General features: G+C 38.3%; 1 protein-coding gene across 10 annotated transcripts in view; it reads right to left on the bottom strand.

The window, feature by feature from the left end:
• CACNA2D1 (calcium voltage-gated channel auxiliary subunit alpha2delta 1) overlaps positions 1-17,308 on the bottom strand; it is a 425,155-nt gene extending 407,847 nt beyond the window's left edge. For 4 of the 10 annotated variants that reach the window (XM_045510448.2, XM_010946630.3, XM_045510450.2 and 1 more), the window contains exon 1: positions 16,867-17,298. In XM_045510448.2, the coding sequence (XP_045366404.2) occupies positions 16,867-16,961 (95 nt within the window). In that variant the 5' untranslated portion in view covers positions 16,962-17,298. Of the gene's footprint in view, positions 1-16,866 lie in introns of all 10 variants that reach the window. The other 6 variants (XM_045510446.2, XM_045510447.2, XR_012508251.1 and 3 more) reach the window with 5 other exon arrangements.
• Between the last annotated feature and the right edge of the window lie 597 nt (positions 17,309-17,905).

The following is a 17,905-nucleotide window of genomic DNA, read 5'->3' as shown; positions in this document are numbered from 1 at the left end:
CAACTGTTCAGGAATGAGTGTATAGAAACAGCTATAACTCAGAAGGACTGCATAGAAAAGACATAAAATAAAGAGCAGATCATCTTGTTGTGCCAGTCCATTGATCAAACCTAATATGCCTCAGTTTTGTTAGATAAAATCCTGCATGCAACTTAAGAATATCTTTAGCAATGGACTGTCAGAAAAATCTCTAGGTGAACCAATAGACAACAGAAATATTCTTTGTCCAAAAAAAAAAAAAAATCAAGTCTTTTCCATACATTTCAAAGCACACAGATGCCAAAGCAGAAAATGAACTCTACAAAATGAAAGAGTTCTGCAATTCTCAGTATTACTAGCTGAACATATGAACCAATATAAATGACACACTTATTAAATTAAATTAAAAAAAACTTTTAATTTTCTTTTCCAAGGATCAGATTGATTCTAGATGTGTTTCAATACAGTGAAAATGTTTACACGTTTACACTTTGGCAGATACTCTGAGATCTGAGATACTGGTGGAGATCTGTATATAGCCTCAGTCTCAAAGACCAAGCACACGTTTACAGATAATTTTTTTAAAAAACAAAATGAAAAAAAAATTTTTAAATCTCAACCTGCCCCAGGAATGTGTTAAGATGTTTTCATCTTGATTCTGGGACATAAGATCTTTGTGGAGTAACAATTTTGTATCCATCTGTTTCCTGAATATATCCAAATAATCCCAGAATCCATCAAAAGGGAATAGCTACCTTCCACATGAGCCCTGACTTACTGAAGTGGTCCTGAAAAGAGTGTGCAGTCCTTATCTTTATTGCAGTACCAAAATATTTGCTCTGCCAACAGCAAATGTTTGGACTCATTGCAAATAGTAAATGTTCTGAAGAGAATGCATTAAAAGTCAAATAAATTTGCTTGTGAAGAACATAAAATTCTGGTAAGGAACTAAGGCATGCAACAATCAGAAATAGGCAGTTTCTTTCAAGCCAAATTATGATTATTTTGAGGAAAAAGGCCATAACTATCTAACAGCCAAAATAAAAGATAAGCATTAAAGTGGGGCATATCATCTACAAAATTATTTAATGTGAAAAACTTCCAATTTTAGGTTTTTTAACATGTCACTTGAAACCAAAACCAGTCACTTAGTTACTTCAAATAGCCAAGTTAATTAAACTACAGTTACTCAGACTGCACTCTGCAAATCCAGTTCATGGATAGGACAGAAATAGAGGGTGCTTAGATACTTTTATAACAGTTTGCAAACAGTAATGTTATGACTATTGAATCTAATCATTTAAAAACAAAGGTTCCTATCTTTTTAAATTCCATTTTTCAACTGATTTTCACTGTATTCGACCAAAGTTAAGTATCTGCAATGAATATGAAATTCATAAAAAAATAAATAAACCCTGTTCCTTTGGCACAGTTAGTGTGGAAAGCACTGAATTAGAGAGACAATTATTCTGGTCAGAATCCCCTGGTGTTAGCAAATCAATTAGTGCTAGAGGTATAACAAGACAAATCCTGAACAAATAAGACAATCAGCATTACTTCCATAATGAAATGAGTAGGTATGCACAGTGTAGAGCAAGGGAGCACCTGTATCCAGGATAGGAGGGGGTCCTTCTTTAAGGTAAACTTACTAAGTACCCAGTCTCAGGTATGGTTAAGAAACATCTCATGATAATATTTTCTTTGAAAAGCAGAAGTCATAGCTATTCACCTAAATCTAGTCACCGTAGAAGAGAAATCATACATGGATGCTTTCAATTACATATGAACATTTCTGCATTAATACTTAATAATTAGGGCATTCGTTAGAGGATGTGAACATCCCACATAGATATGCACAAACAAAAATTGATGCTGATTAGGATTTTACAGAAGTCCCTAGTTTACATAGGTAGGGAAATGCATAGAATTTCAGGAGAGACCTAAGATTTCATAATGTATAAACCTTAATTTGGAAGTAACTTAATCTTTTACATTTCAAAAGAATTGTCCTATAATTTTTCTACACAGTTATTAACAACAGTTGTATAAATTGGCTTAAACCACAGTACAGAGAATTCTTTTCTTTGCAGAGGGTGAAAAGTTCAGCTAACTAATTATGAAAACACTAATAATGAGTAGTTCATGGGCTACTGGAATTTACTTCCCCTACAGGATGGGTCAGAACCAATGTGGCAAAGCACAGTTTGCCTGAGACAAAAATGACAGGTCATCTGACTGGTTTGGAGCATTTCCAAAGCTTGTGAACAGCTGAAATCAAAAGGAATGAGTGTTCCCATTTTCTAGATTTTTATGATGGCTGTCTAATAATAAAACCATAGGAGGAAGAATTCTAAGGTTCCCATGTATCATCCACTCTCATGGAGCAAGGGGGGACCCATGATCACAAAACAATTTCACTCCCATGACTGTTACATTATAGGGCAAAGGGAAGGGACTGTGTAAGATGCCAAATCACTTGATTCTGAGTGAATCAAAAGAAAGATTATCATGATAGTCTAATTTAATTAGTTGAAAATCCTTAAAAGGCAGACTAAGCCCTCTGCTTTTTTTTTTTTAATGAAGGTACTGGGGATTGAACCCAGGACCTGAGCTATACCCCACACCCTCTCCACTGCCCCCAGGCCCCTTCTCTGAATAGAGAGAGCTCCCTGCTGGCCTTGAAGAAATAAACTGTCAGGTTGTGAGAAGACCTTTGAGAGGACCATGTGGAAAGGAAGGAAGTGCATGCTCTCTAAGAGCTGAGAACAAACAGGAAGGGGGAGATAGTCCTACAACCACAAGGACGTGCCAACAACCACAAAAGCTTGAAAGAGGAGGATGCAGTAGCCCGGAAAAGAAATGCAGAACAGTCCCCACCTTACTGCAGCCTCATGAGACCTTGAGCAAAGAAGCCGGCGCAGCCATGGCTGGATTTGTCACCATGGAAACCATGAGAAAAGGAATGTCCGTCGCTTTAAACCACTAAGTTTGTGATAATATATTACACAGCATAGAAAACACCAAACTAAAATAAATAAATGAATCTAGATTACTGAACTCTAAACAAGGGATTCATTTTATCCCTCAATCTTCATATAAAACACCTTTATGAAGGTTCTTCAGGCTTGTTTTCATTCACTGTACTTTCAACCAGTGGTCATGGTCAGTCTTCAACCTTTTTTGTATAATCTGATTCACATCTCTCCTGCATAAATACTGAGGATTTAACTGGTTTTCTAACTTCTCTCATTGAGGAATTTCCTTACTAGGAGAACAGCTAATTAATCAAGCACTGGGAAAGGCCACATTTTATCTGATTCTGCACACACAACCATGTTATACACAGTAACACAATTACTGCTGATATTTTAAAGTTATCATTTTCAGGCAATTTGTAACAATTACTAGAAATACAGTCATGTGAGAACATCTAGGGTTTCTTTCACAAAAGCAAAACCTCACATGACAATAGGTCACTAATGTTATTCCTCTGCACACAAGAATGTAAGGTCATTACACTTAATATACTTTGGTTGACACTCTGAGATCTGAGATACTGGTGGAGATTTGTATATAGCCTGACTTCATTATGTATTTCTTTATTTCTTAATGAGCCCTTCAATCAGATAAAGGAGTCTGGAATATATATTTTATATATATATATATATAGCTGAATATATAGTTATTTATATACATATAAATAACTTAATCACTGTGCTGTACACCAGAAGCTTACACACTATAAATCAACTACAATTAAATATATATATATACACACACACATATATGTACATATATATATACACACACAAGTGTATATATATGTGTGTGTATATATATATAAAGGAGTCTAGTACCATACTGTGCTTTAGTGCAACTGGGAATAGCCCAGAGGGTTAAAAAGGGAGGAAAACATCAAACTTTACCATTTTTGCTTTCAGAAAGATTACAAGAGAGAAAAAGAAAACGTAGGGGCTGGAGGCAGGACCTCTTCAGAAGCATCCTCACAGACAGTGGAACACTCAGGTATGAAGAAAGATTTAGTTTATATTCAACAGACACGTGAGTCCAAGTATGTGAAAACTAAGACCAAGTTTTTAGGAAATGGTTGGGTGGTGAGCAATTATAGAAGTTGCTAAAGCCAGGAATTCTTCCTCACAAGATGTCACCTACATAGGTCCCAAATCTAGTGAGTGGTGGAGACAAACAGGAAGCCAAGTCACCTGACTCCACTCAATTCTCCTGCTTCTAATCAAATTAAATTCATCCAGTGCTTTCTATGTTCATCCTTCACAAGAATTAACATTCTTAATCACACAACAACCTTATGAAGTTTGAGCAATCAGAGAGTTAACTTGTTCAAGTTACCCAGCTAATAACTGGTAGAGCTGACCTTTGAATATACACTACTAACAAACCAGGCAAATTCCAAGAGAGAATTAAGCCCTAATGTTCAAACGCACCCAGAATTAACTTCTTCTCTATGCCTCTAGACTGGTACTAGAGCGATTTTTGAGACAACTGAAAAATAGTCCCTCAAATCATTATCTATTCTGGGGTTCAGATCAAGAAACCTGGTTAGAAAGGCAGCAACCACACCATAAATGATAGCTGTTAGCATGTAACCAACATCTGATATTTATACATGGTGTGTACACATACATGTAAAAATTTATATACACTCGTGTGTGTGTGTGTGTGTGTGTGTACATATACAGATAGAGAGAGATAATGTGTTTCCTTGCAATTGAGGTGGGGTTACCGAGGAAGCAGAAAAACGAAATTGAAAATCAGATTCAGAGCAGTCTACTGACCTCGGATCCTAGGTCCCTGTGTATATTATAAAAGCAGAATCCCAGGGGCCAATCTACTTCACTTATGAAAAAACAGAAGGGGGAGGGCCAAATCCAAAGCTTGCAACCCTCAAACCGCCCCTCTGTCATGGTCATTTACACCCAGGGACTCAGCTGGCTTTTAGACACCACACAGACAGGTTGTGTCACATCGGATAATTTAAGGAGATGAATGACCTCATCTAATTATCATGCATGGTTTGCTCTGTGATGAGTTGCCATTCCCCTATGTTTATTTATTACCACTGGGTATTAATATAAATTTTCAACAATTACTCACCAGCAGACCTTAACACCATGCATGTATCAACCCCCTGGGAACTGAGCTCCACGTGCACAGTAAAATTTCACCTCATGAAAATTAATTCTGGGTTCTACATTTACATCGACAGGAAAATCAGGTGTTCTGAAAGACGACCAAGCATTCTGCATGTTTAATTTAGAGCAATCTGCACACCCACCCATGGTGCCCACCCTCCTGGGGCTTCACATAGCCCTCTATCTCTCCTCACATTTTCTCAGATGCAAATTCAAGTCAAGTCTAATATAATGTCATGGCAAAGGGTTGGTATTTTTACAGTGACAGACATCACAAGAATTTTACACATTCCTTTCCATGGCAAAAGTCAAAATCACTGCCATAAAAGGGCAAGTTCCCGGCACTTGAAAACTTGCCGTTCGATGCTTATCATCAGGTTGTGCCCACGAGTTGTGGTATTAACGTATCACTTCATCTCATACATCTCTTCCATCCTCAAATCAATTAAAAGGATGCAGCAGAAATTTCATTTCAGTGCTTGATTTCTACCAACAAGAGAAGAGTGTTCGTGAAAGGTTAGTCTCCATTTATACTGTAAGGTAAGGGGAGGGGTTAAATGAGTATAACGGATCATCACTTGGATGAGTCAAACGAAAATTGGCCTTTTCCAGTACACCCTTGGCAGATTTTCTCCTGACTTCTGTGTTGGTTGCTAAAAAGGCAACTGGTCTCGATTTTACTATTGTCTTTGCCCAATTTGTAGGGCAGTCTGGAATCACTGCTATAAACACCATGGATAGACAGACCGCTTTGTTTACTTTCAAAGACTCTGTCTTGAAGCTGAAAACCCACATCTCTGTTTGACAATACGAGGTTATCAGTGGCAAAGTTACGACTTTTAAAAATAGACTCAACCTCCTGTGGCTCAGTTCTCACACAACAGGTGCTGGCCGAAATGCCAAGACGAAGCACATCAAATCCTCTGTGGTTCTGCTTTCTTCGTGGTCCCTTTTAGGATACAGGGTGCGTCCTTCACCCAGAGACAGACACTTCACTCACTCTAGTCCACTGCATCTCCTTTCTTTTTCTCTTTATGATTAAAAGCTACACAAGATTTAGGAAGAGACACTATTAAGACCTGCTAAGCACTCCTTTCCCCATTACTGTCAGGTTTTTCTCATGGCCCAAATGATGTATTAGCACAATAATCTAGCTCACTAATCCTTAGTCATCAATTCATGATCTCTTGAAGGCAGAAAAATCACACATGGTACAAACAATAGAGCCAAGCTGTTAAGCAGTCCTTCAAAGTTCCTCACGCGTCCTCTCATTTGATCCCCATAAGACAATACCGTGATTCAGGACTAGCTCAATATTCCCTTTGTTCTGCAGATGGAGAAATTGGGATTTAGTATTAATTCAACTCTACACCGACTCCTCTTCTCCCTCGGACTCACTGCTGGAATATGCAGCTGGCCACAAGAACGGGAAGGGTGAGATAACAGATGCTACGACATCAAGGCTCCTACCACAGAAGGGCAGCAAACACTCATGTTAGGGAACTTACGTGAGGGTGGGACAGATTCAAACACATGCAGGGTGTTAATTCACAGTGCCTGGCATACAGGAGCTCAAAAAATGTCAGAAAGCAATATTATAGTAAGTGAAATATAGCTATGAGTAATGATTAGTGTCCAGACATTCTGCAGGTAGAGACATCAAAATTAGCTCAAACTGTGAACACCTATGGAAGAGTAAAAAGAGCAAAGTCACAAAATGGAAATAAATAGCCCACGCTAACTCTTCATCTCTTGTTACAAACCACAAGGGTGGTTTTTCCACACTGCACCGGTACCAACGAGATGAAGATTGATTCTTAGCTCTGCCGGCATTTGCGATCCTAACCATTCATTCAGTCATCTTGGAGGGTCAGGGAATTACTGTGATAGCAGCTGCCCACGATTTTCAGGAGATCCAAAGTGCCTCTATACACACTGAATGACCGTGGACATGCTTTGCAAGAATATTCTGTCAGTGGTTTGTTATTTTATCAAATTCATTACTATTTTTTTTTTTACAAGGATCTGTTTCAATTCAAATTTCTGCCCTCTGCTAAAGATTGGAATATGGGGTGGGGGAAGCACCAAGAGAGCAGGGCCATAAACGATTCCTATCTGCCCAAAAATTAGTAAGTGAATTAATACTAAATTGCCAAAAGCAAGAGCTATTCGCTCTTTGTTTCCTTTTCCTCGATACTTCTGTAACACCTTTCTTAACACCATGGGGTGCAGAGTTCCTTCACCCCACCATGGTGCAATTTCAAAATGCACATACAGTTATTAAATCTAATAACATTTCACAAAACTGTGTGCATCTTCAAGATGATAATCTCTACTTAAAAAATAAGTCAAAGAAAAATAAAGACAAAAGAGAATCAAATGTTGCTGTGTCCACAGGGAATAGAGTGATATACTAGAGTCTTGTTACTATCAAGTAAAGAAAACCTCTAGTCTGTACATTTCAAAAACTGAACATTACTAACGTGCATTTATTACATTTCTGAATCACATCATTCCTTCTTGAGAATAGAATATGTAATTTGGAACATTACTCCAAAAACATTTCCAGTAAATTAAAAGTGTACCTATCCTATACTCCCACCACCTGCTTTAATTCTCAAGGCTGTTTCATATTTCAAAAGTTACTTTGTAAGACATTGTTTTTCGTCCTGATCCCTTCCTCATCTGCCTCTATCAGAACACTCAGCCATCAATTATGGCCTCTCTCATCTCTTTCATCTCTCTGCCATTTGGTCTTCTCTCTCTGATATGCTCAAATCTTCCCCCTGGTAACACTTATTTAGTTGTCTCTACAACCTTCCCCCCACCCCCAAGAGCTTTTTTTCTAAGAATTTCCTCCTCCTCTATCCATGGTACTAGCAACTGGTCTGCTGCAATGCAATACCTCCTAGTCAGATGGGACCAGGGTGTGAGAAGTGACCCAAGCTCAGGCAACCAAAATTCTTTTTGGTCACAACTGAATTGTCTCCAGATGGCCATCTGGCCCATATTCAGACTAGCAACACTTCTTCTTTAGGAGGCTATGTTTTGGACTAGGATTTTAGTCTCACACTGAATCAAAGCTTTAGTGGGGAAAATGTAAACCTTGACAGCCATTTAAGAACATGAGCACCAGGAAGCAGATAGTCAGTTTGCAAGGACAGAGAAGAATGAGGAGTCAAAGAAAACCAGAGGCTGGAGCAGAAGATCCTGGTCACAGCTCCACTCCTCTCAGCAGCTGTCAGCACATCTTTCACCTTGACTCCCATGACTGATGACGCACCTCCACTAGCACTGAAAAATATTTCCCGTTTTGGTTCAAGACAGTCCTACGATTTTCAACTACCTGCAATCCTAAATGGCCTTGTAACTATGATTCTTTACAAAAGACAAAAGAACACCAAATCCCTTCCACTGTCTTCCTCTGAACTTTCTCTCTCCCTTTCCTCATATCACCAAGATCCTTTTGAAAGAACAACCTGCATTTGCTGCCTTCATATTCCCACCTGCCACAAGCTCCTCAAGGCACTGAAACCACGCTTGCATCCCACACATTCTACTAAAACTGCTCTCGCATCAGCAACGGCATGGTAACTTCCTTAAAGGGCTCATCTTGTGTGACCTCCCTGCAAATGCAACTGTAAATCAAAACTCTTCTTTTGAAACTCACAATGCTTATATTAAAAGATACTAAATAGATACTTGCTAAAGGAATGGATGGATCTGTTCTCTGGCTTCAAAGACACTGAATGTGACTCCAAATCCTCTTCAGATACATATTTCTAATGGTCATCTACAGACACTGCAAACTCAAAATTGTCCATCAGTGAGCACAATACCTTCACCCCACCACCAACTTGCTATTCCTCCTGTGTTCTCTAGTCTAGGAAGTTCAATATAACATGATGCACCTGTTAAAGAGCTTAGTCATCTCCACTTCTCTCTTCCTGATTCCCTAAATCCCATAACCAATAGCCCCTGAAAATTCACTTCTACATTTTGCTTCATCCCTGCTTTGCTTTCCCACTGCAACTATTCTTTTTACAACTTGGGCATCTCTCACTCTGGGAATGCGGCAATGGTCTACTAACAGCTCTCACTGTCTCTGCTTCAAATGCTGGTCCTTTTCAATCCACCTTCCACATACTATGATTCAAAACTTTACTTTTAAACTTACAAATCTTAGGGTTAAAGCCAAATTTGTTCGAGTATAGAGAGCTGGGCTACCACAAATATCCAAGTGTTGTGCACACTGCCCAACTCCCCTTGGGGTCATGTATAAGATAGCTCTGATATAAGTATTGTGTAACCTCGACTCAAACTCACGATCCAGTCCTACCAACATCTCTTCCCACCCAGGAGTCCTATGCCTAACATGAAACAGCCTGTGAGTTTTTCTTCACCATGCTATGTGTCTCTCCTTGGTCTTGCTTTGTCAGATTCCACTGCTTCACGTCAGCCTGGAGCTGTGAATATCTTCATAGGGGGACTCTCTTCCTCAATCTGGATTCTCAGCATTCAGTTCAATGCACTACATAATTTGCACTGAATAATAATAATTGCATTCATCACTGAATTAAATTACATTTGATGTTAAAAATCTTTGAAGCAGGAGAGTTTAAAAGAGACAGCATAAATTAAAACTATTTTTAAAATGTAAGACATTCTATGTACTTAGAGGTCTAACGAGTCAGGTGTACTATCCAGAAGCCTAGAACCTGCAAGTTATTTCATTTCTTATAATATAATGGAAGAAATTTACTAACAGAATTTCTTTCTGGATTATTAGCATTTGAGCTTTTAATAAAGTGCTATACTAATATTACTTATCCAACGAACCATTTTCCTCGGGTTTTATTAAAAAAAAAAAAAAGACAGCTTAATTGCTTCTATTTTTTGAGACCTAGACACTTTTATTGTCTTTGATTTCTAAGGTGAATTTCCATATATGAATATTTAGGTCTCAAAAAACAAATATGTAAACAGCATGTCCAGGATAACCAAGCTCCCATGGGAAGTGGGAAAGAAGGAAATAACCAACTGCCACTTTTAGCATCTTTTATGTAATTTCAAACCTCGTAAATCCGCAGGCTCCTTTGTCTACCCTAGAGACACACACATCATTCCTCACAGCATCTTCACAATGCCTCTTGATCAGTTCGTTAAAACAGATTTTCCTAGTGTGCCTAAGCCCATTTATTTCACTGCGCTGTTCTTCCTTTAACCCCCAAAATAACACATCATTAATGTCTAACCATCCCTTTGTATAGCTTGAGAGTACGTATCTTAGAAACCAATTTTACTTGCTCTCTTCCGTTTTCCCCAATTAACCCCGCAGTACGATTGTGGGCAAATGTCAAAAGAAACAACTGTCCAGACCTTTTGACAATTTCAGTAAATGTGTTGATTACATATTACAGACTTATCTAAGCATCAAAATCCCTCAACAACCATCCTAGAGAGAGAAATATCGAGGAGTAAGAGCAAGTCCCCTGAAACAGCGAGTGAAGATTCAAGTGAGAAAGCTCAAAATTGATTTCTGCTCACAGGGAACCTGAGGGGGGGAAAAAAAAAACTTTTCCCTCATTTGATTTGATATTATGTACAAATAACAATAAATTGTGACTAATAGTAAGTGTGTGTATGTGTGTGTGTGTGTGTAAGAAAGAGCAAGAAAGAGAAGAATCAGCAATTAATTATTTGAATAAAAGAATACAGGAATTATGTTTCATAATTTGCCAGGAGACTACCATAATAAATTTTTAATAACTCAAGGAAAAGAACTTCAGATAAACAGTCCCATTATCCCCAAACCTGAATTTAAAATTTTAAATGGGCAGCACCATTATATTCCACTGTCATCATTCTAGCTTAACTTATTCTTCCATTTATGATACAGAATTTAGAATGTATCCTACTTTTTTTTAATCCAGCAGAAGCATATGGTTAAAAAAAAATCAGCAGAAGCAAATGTTAAAATAACATTTAGCCAGAAATATTCTACATTCATATTCAAAGAGAACTTTAAATATTGCTTCATGTATAACAGCCTGATTCTGAATTACTGAAATTAACTGTAAAAGTGTGCCTGTTTGTTGAGGCCACAATGTCAATCTTTTCCTTGTTTATAATCTTGTTAGAATCTGTATAAATGGCAAATTTTAAAGGAGAAATGGAATTGCCTATAAGAAAGAGAAATCTCAAAGTTTGTTTTACAAAATTTTAAAATCTGTGCACATTTATCCTTCGTTTCTAAAACATGTCACACGAAATGTTTAATACTTACAAATTTCAAAGTATCCCATATCTAAATGGCAGAAGTAACACTGCTTACTATACAAAGACCTTTTAATAAATGTCCAACACTTCAAGGGCAATACTCTCTTCCTCGTATTTGTCTTGTTTAAAAGATGACAAACCTACCTTTGATATCCCATTTCTTCTGTTACTCATCAATTATGTTAATAACTTATGTTATTTAACAAATTACTCTTAAATGTTGGTGTTGTAAAAATACTCTGGACTGAATCCCTATAAATAGGTATGGATTGGCAGAGATTTTAAAGCATGCACATTGTTAATAAACTTACCTTACTGAGGTCATTCTACCCTGTCTAACCACCTGGAGTTTTGTTTTTTTAAATACATGTGTGTGTACACACATACAGACAGACACAGAGGCAGAGATATAAAGCTATGGACAGATAGACACATACAATATTATCTATTTAATACAATACCACAATACGATCAACCAGACAAATTATCTAATTATGCAACGTTAATATACTTTGGACCCTCAAGGAAAGGTGGTAAAGACAGTATTCTTCACAAAGTGCTACCATTTTTATTCAATTGACATTTTTTTGTCAATTCAATCACTTTTTTCCTTCAACTCTGTAAACAGTATGACAATCTTTTCCACGTTTTGTACCCACAAAACATGACCCAGGTGTAAGGTACATGGCTGGCCATCCCAGCACAGTTCCAAGTCTACTGGAAAGAAAATGTGTCAATGGCCTGGGAACAGTTGTGGTACTACATGCCGACAGTCCATGAAAAGAAGGACTGGCTGCCACAGTGTGACAGTGCCTGCTGCACAATGTAAGCCTTACATAAATGTGGAATAGATGTAATAGAATACAGGTCATTCCCCATGGTAAGCAGCTTACATGCTTTTTAAAATACTAGGACAGATAGCTCCTTTATTACAAATGATGGAAGGCTGTCACTTAAAGAACAATAAAATGTAACTCTGTAGAAATACTGCAACAAATTCTGATTCTTTTCCCCAAATTTCTAAGTATATTCAGTTAGAGTTGATTCTAACCATCCATCTAAGACACTGAAGGAAATAAACCAACTGGGCAAAATGCCTAAAATATATTTCATTTTAACCATGTAAATCTCCACTTCAAGGTTATAAACAGTTTAAAGACAGTCTGTGAATTCAGAACAAATTACTTTCTTGGATATTTTCATTTATATTAAAAAATAAAGAGAACAAATTTCTGCGTATGTGTTATATATAACGATACTCTAGAGAAAAATTAATTAAGTAATATAGTTTGTTACGGGCACAATTTTTGTATTATTTTTTAAGATCCTAAATATGTTATTTCTTATGAATATATACTTCTAAACATAAACAATAAATTTGAGTACATAATTTGCGTGTGGTTTTTTTTCTGCAAAAACTTACCATGTATAAACTCAAAAAGGAAGAGCATTTTATGATGGTATTTTTATCAAAGTTGGTGAAATATTGGAAAGGTTACCCAGCAAGGTTTCCTTGAAGAAAGAGTGGTAATGTTTTTATCTATTTTCAAAATGAACTTCCTATAGTTTATCTGATTTTACATGTATTTATTAAATTAAATTTGTGAAAGCCATAGGAAAAAAATAAAAGTACATTCTATTTCCTTTTATAAACTATAGTAAGCTTAGATTCTTATATCTTTTCAAATTTTTTTTTAGATTATATCCATTTCACTCTGCCTAATGCTCACTCAGATGCCAATCCAAACAACTACACATATACTCATGTATAAACATTAATAAGTGCAATATCATGTTACTACTCTTCTGGAAAAATATATCTACTGTTGCATTTTGATAAATATTTACTTAAAATATGCAACAGTAGATATAAACCTGTGGAATAATAAATGTTGTCATGTTAAGCTGATGAGAACAAATCCAAGATCTGAGAAAGGGACTTATTAATGTTCACTGTTTTCAGGGTTTAATTTACATTTAATACTTTATCTCATATTTTATCATAAGGCACATTTCCTTCTATATGTATTATGTGAATAGAAACTGCTAAGCCCAGATAAGAATAATTATATCATTTCTAATACATGAAAAAGATATCCACTCCAATGTTAGGGCATAGATATATTTATTTTCTATAGCCTTTAAATATAAATGTGTCTAATAATAGAAAAAAAAGATTTATATCCTAATTAGTTAAAACAAAAGTACTATTCTCTTACGAGATGCTATGTTTATTTCCTGTAGATACCTGTAAATCTTACTAATATATTTATCCCATTATGTAATTTATATTAAAATCCCCATATACCAATGGGCTCTCAGCCAATTATTCTAGACTGATTGGCATTTTGATGTGACTGAGATAAAAGTTTAACAAGAACAGCAGTTATAACTACATGCTTTTTTAAAAACTGAATTTGTAAATAGATTCTAAAATTAGGAGGGACAGATTTAAATTAACATTACAATACTGGCTACCATACATATTATCCTGAGTTTTAAAATAGACGTGCCTTCACGTATGTGCCAAGAAATTATTTCCAGAACAAGCGATAACTCCCTTTTAGAAAACTACAATTTAAACTATCAACATAACATATGCATACTTTAACATTAAAATGATGTATTTTCCACTTACATACAAACCAACATGCATTAGGTGGTTGCTACCATATGGCATATTTATGTTTCACACATTATTGAAACAATCATTTCCCAAAGAAAAACCTAACCTTGCAAAAGAATTTTATCAAAATTGCTTCCTTTGTCTGAAAAAAAAAAAACACCAGTTATTTTAGTGTTAACTCTTACAGTTTAACTACTATGTTAAACCAGAGAAAATTAAAGAAAATATTTAGAATGATATATTATTTGTTTTATTATAATACTTAAGCCCTTAATATGATTGTAAACACTAAACAAACAAAAAATTTAGTACGACTAATTCTAATTCAGGTCCCATTTCAATGAGTGCATAATGAATTTTATACTGTATTAGTGACATATACTTTCTCATCTGATGATAAAAACTTCTTACATTACTTTTCCTGGGAAAAATAAAATGATCAAATACTGAAGAGAATTTACTAATTATTTTCTCAGAAATGTATACATAGAAGTAAAATAATTTACCTTTAGTGATGTTATAATCTTTGTACTGAGTTTTACGAACCTGGAATTTTTCCAAAATACTTGAGATTTATCCTGATGAATACTCCATATGAATTCTTTTCTTGAAAGAAAAAGCAAATGGCACTGCATCTTGGTAAAATTAACGCTGCATTATTTTTAATTTCATAAAGTTTATTCAGAAATTGAAGATGAAATACAAATGTCAACTATCATTTCTCCTCTCCTCAGAAGATGGAGTTACTAACTTTTCAAATAATTAAAGATGCAGAAGCCTTACAAAAATATTGGTATTTCCTATAAGAGACTGACTTAGCCCTACAAAATCTAGTAGTAATCTCTTTTTTACAAAATAACTAATGTTTCGTATTATTTGAAAATACCTTAAATTTTCATTGTTAAAAACATAAATTTCAAGTCCTTTCAAAGAAAAGAAATCGTGGCTTCCTAATTCCTATTTTTGCCCACTATTTATTTTCTTTAGCTTTAGAGAATTTCTGACCATGAAAATTGAGCTATTTTAATTTTAGGAAAGTATTTATTGCAGATGTCTTTCTGAGAATAAGGATTTTTACCATTAATATTTTACCATGGTCTGTTCAGAAATAAAAGATTGTATTTTGTTGTATCTTAAGAAGTCATGGTTTTCCCCAATGGTGTGATGATACATTCCCTCCAAAGGATAGAAATATTGAAAAATTGGCAGTTAAAAACAACACTCTGAAAATGTGTAAACCAGACACGTTGACTCTTTTTTAAAGAGCTGCTTCTTTGACACAAAATGCAAGCGACTCACTTGAGTTCTTGCTTTAGAGGCCATGCTACAAAAAGCCTAAAAAATTAAGTGTAATTTCTTAATAAGAGAGAATAAATTTGAAGCATCTTTAGTGTAATTCTTTCTTTTTTCATGTTTGAATACATCTGCTTGGAACATCCTGCCAATTAAAGGAAGATCTACAGATGGCATTTACCCTTTTCCTTCATAACAAAAAGGATCTGCAATTATTTTTATGGAAGATTATCTAAAAAGGAACATGACTGTAAATCAATGACAAAAAATATCAGACACTCCCCTTCTCCGGGTTAGAATGTGCTTCCTTTGGATTCTTGCACTGACATCTAAGGTAATAAATACTTTAAGCTGGATCTTAAATAATAGCTGCAGGGTTTCAATTGGTAAAGACTGATAGTTAGTATCCACCAAAAACTCCAGTATTCTGCACTCAGCCAACAAAGGACAGCAAATAATCCCCAACAGCAAAAATACGGGAAGGCTACCTTGGGCTTTGTTTTTGTTATGTAAAATGCATTAAAAGTGACTCATCCACTTACAATTACCTACTCTTAGCAGCTTTAAAGTAGCTTCAAGAACCAAAATAAATGCTTTCCCAGAATGCCTGATAGGCTATTCAGTGCATTTAAAAATATGTATACATTTTTATGTGCCACTGACTTTGATTCTTTTTTCCAGCCTGAGAGAATTACTATTTTCATTCCCTTCCTGCCGTGTGATTCCATAGCTACCTTTAAACACTCTATTTCCAGAACAGCAGCGAGGTTTTTTAAAGTTATTTTAGAAATGTTAAAAATGAGAGAAAATTACAGGAGATTCTGGAAACGCTCAGTCCCTCCCCCAAAGAACAAGTTCTATTCATTCTAAGAACAGGAACCGCGTGTCTGCCGGCACTCAGATGTTTCTAATAGAGGGTGAGGGCGGTTGAATGGCACAGTCCCAACACCTGCGAGCCCCTGGGGTAGACAGCAGCTAGGTGCGAGGAGCGAGCACTCTTCTACCAGAAAGGTTGTCGAGAGCGCCCAGTAATTTGGGATCTAAACGAGTTTGGATACTAGAGCAATTAGCATCCCAGAGGCCAAGTGCGGGAGAAGTCCCCGTTACCTCGGCAAGCCTGCAATTACCGATTTGCAAAATACCGAATCCAAACACAACTTTTTATTGAACTGGGTTTGATGAGAGCGGGTATATAGCTAGAAACTTTTTCCTACAGTACAGCTAAACTCCGTGAGTCCAAGGAATCCTTTCAGAGATGGGCTGAGGAGCCAGGAGACGTCGGTGGACGTTCCTCGGGACAGCCCGGCCCCGCCGAGGCTCCCGAGACGACGGTTCCATGCGCATTCCGGCAGCGAGCCGCGCGCACCTCGCGCTCGGCCTCTCCACATCCAAGCCCGGCTCGCTCCCCACCCCCACGGGCAGAAAAGCCCCGCAACTTGGGAACGGAACCGGTGCCCAGCTTCCACGGCACCTCCCGGGCCGCACTCCCCGCCCTGCCGGCCCGGCCCCGCGACTTACGTGACGGCCGAAGGGAACGGCTCCTCCGACGAGGGGCCGATCAGCAAAGATTGGAAAAGTGTCAGAGTCAAGGCCAGCAGGCAGCTAGCAGCCATCTTCGCGATCGAAGATCAATCTCGCCTCCCACCCCAGCCGGGGGAAGAACCGGTGCTGGAAACCACGGGAGGAGAAGGAGCACGGTCCCTGCGGACCGCGGACGTCTGAGGGCTGGAGCGCCTGGGGCCGGGGCGTGGGTCAGCGAAGGGGGCGACAGGGACGAAGCCCGACGCAGGGGTAGGGGCGGCGGCTGGCGGACCCACTAACGCGCGTCGGCTGCTCCGCGCCGAGGCTGCCTTGCCTCCGCCGCCATCAAGGGCGACTTTGGAAACAGACCTGGGCGAGCCCGCGGGCGCTCGCGCGCTCTCGCTCTCTCTCCGTTTCCTCACTGATTTATTCCCCCGATTGCTTTGGAGAAGGCGGGGGCGGGGGCGGAGGAAGGGTGACGGCACTGGGGAGGGGTTGGGGGTGGCTGCAGGAATAGGGGAATGGCAGGCGGAGAGACTTGTGGCGGAAAGAGGCTCCGTCTGGCTTCTCCGGGCAAGTCAGAGGGAGGTGGCTGGGGGTGGGCATTGGGAGGGCTGGGCCTCAGAGCAGTCGGGTGGAGACGGGCCGGAGCAGCCCTCCATACAAGGCAGAGAGGAACTCCCAAAGTCGGCGCCGGCTGGCTCCTGCCGCCAGGCGTGCGGAGGGGGAGGGGAGCCGACCCCGCGGGGCTCCCGGGGGACAGCCAGCCGCCCAGCGGGTATCCACAGGCTGCAGAAGCTCCAGCCGAGCACTTGGCTTGCGTCTTGGGGCTATTTTTGCGCCGTAAGGCAGTGTTCCCCCCAGCCTTTCCCCAAGCGTAGAATCCACTGCCTGCCTAGGAATCGTGGAGAAGTGATTTGACAACGAGTGTAGGAGGGGTTTGTATTTGCATTTTAAAGCACCACTTTTAACTCACTACCAGGTGGCACCATTTATTTGCCCGGGAGTGCCTGAGGCTAGAGCCTCCAGCGTGGCA

The sequence above is a fragment of the Camelus bactrianus genome, chromosome 7 (genome assembly GCF_048773025.1).
Source record: "Camelus bactrianus isolate YW-2024 breed Bactrian camel chromosome 7, ASM4877302v1, whole genome shotgun sequence".
Lineage (NCBI taxonomy): Eukaryota > Metazoa > Chordata > Mammalia > Artiodactyla > Camelidae > Camelus > Camelus bactrianus.
Note: the sequence above shows the minus strand (reverse complement) of the source record. Positions and strands in the feature narration are given on the sequence as shown.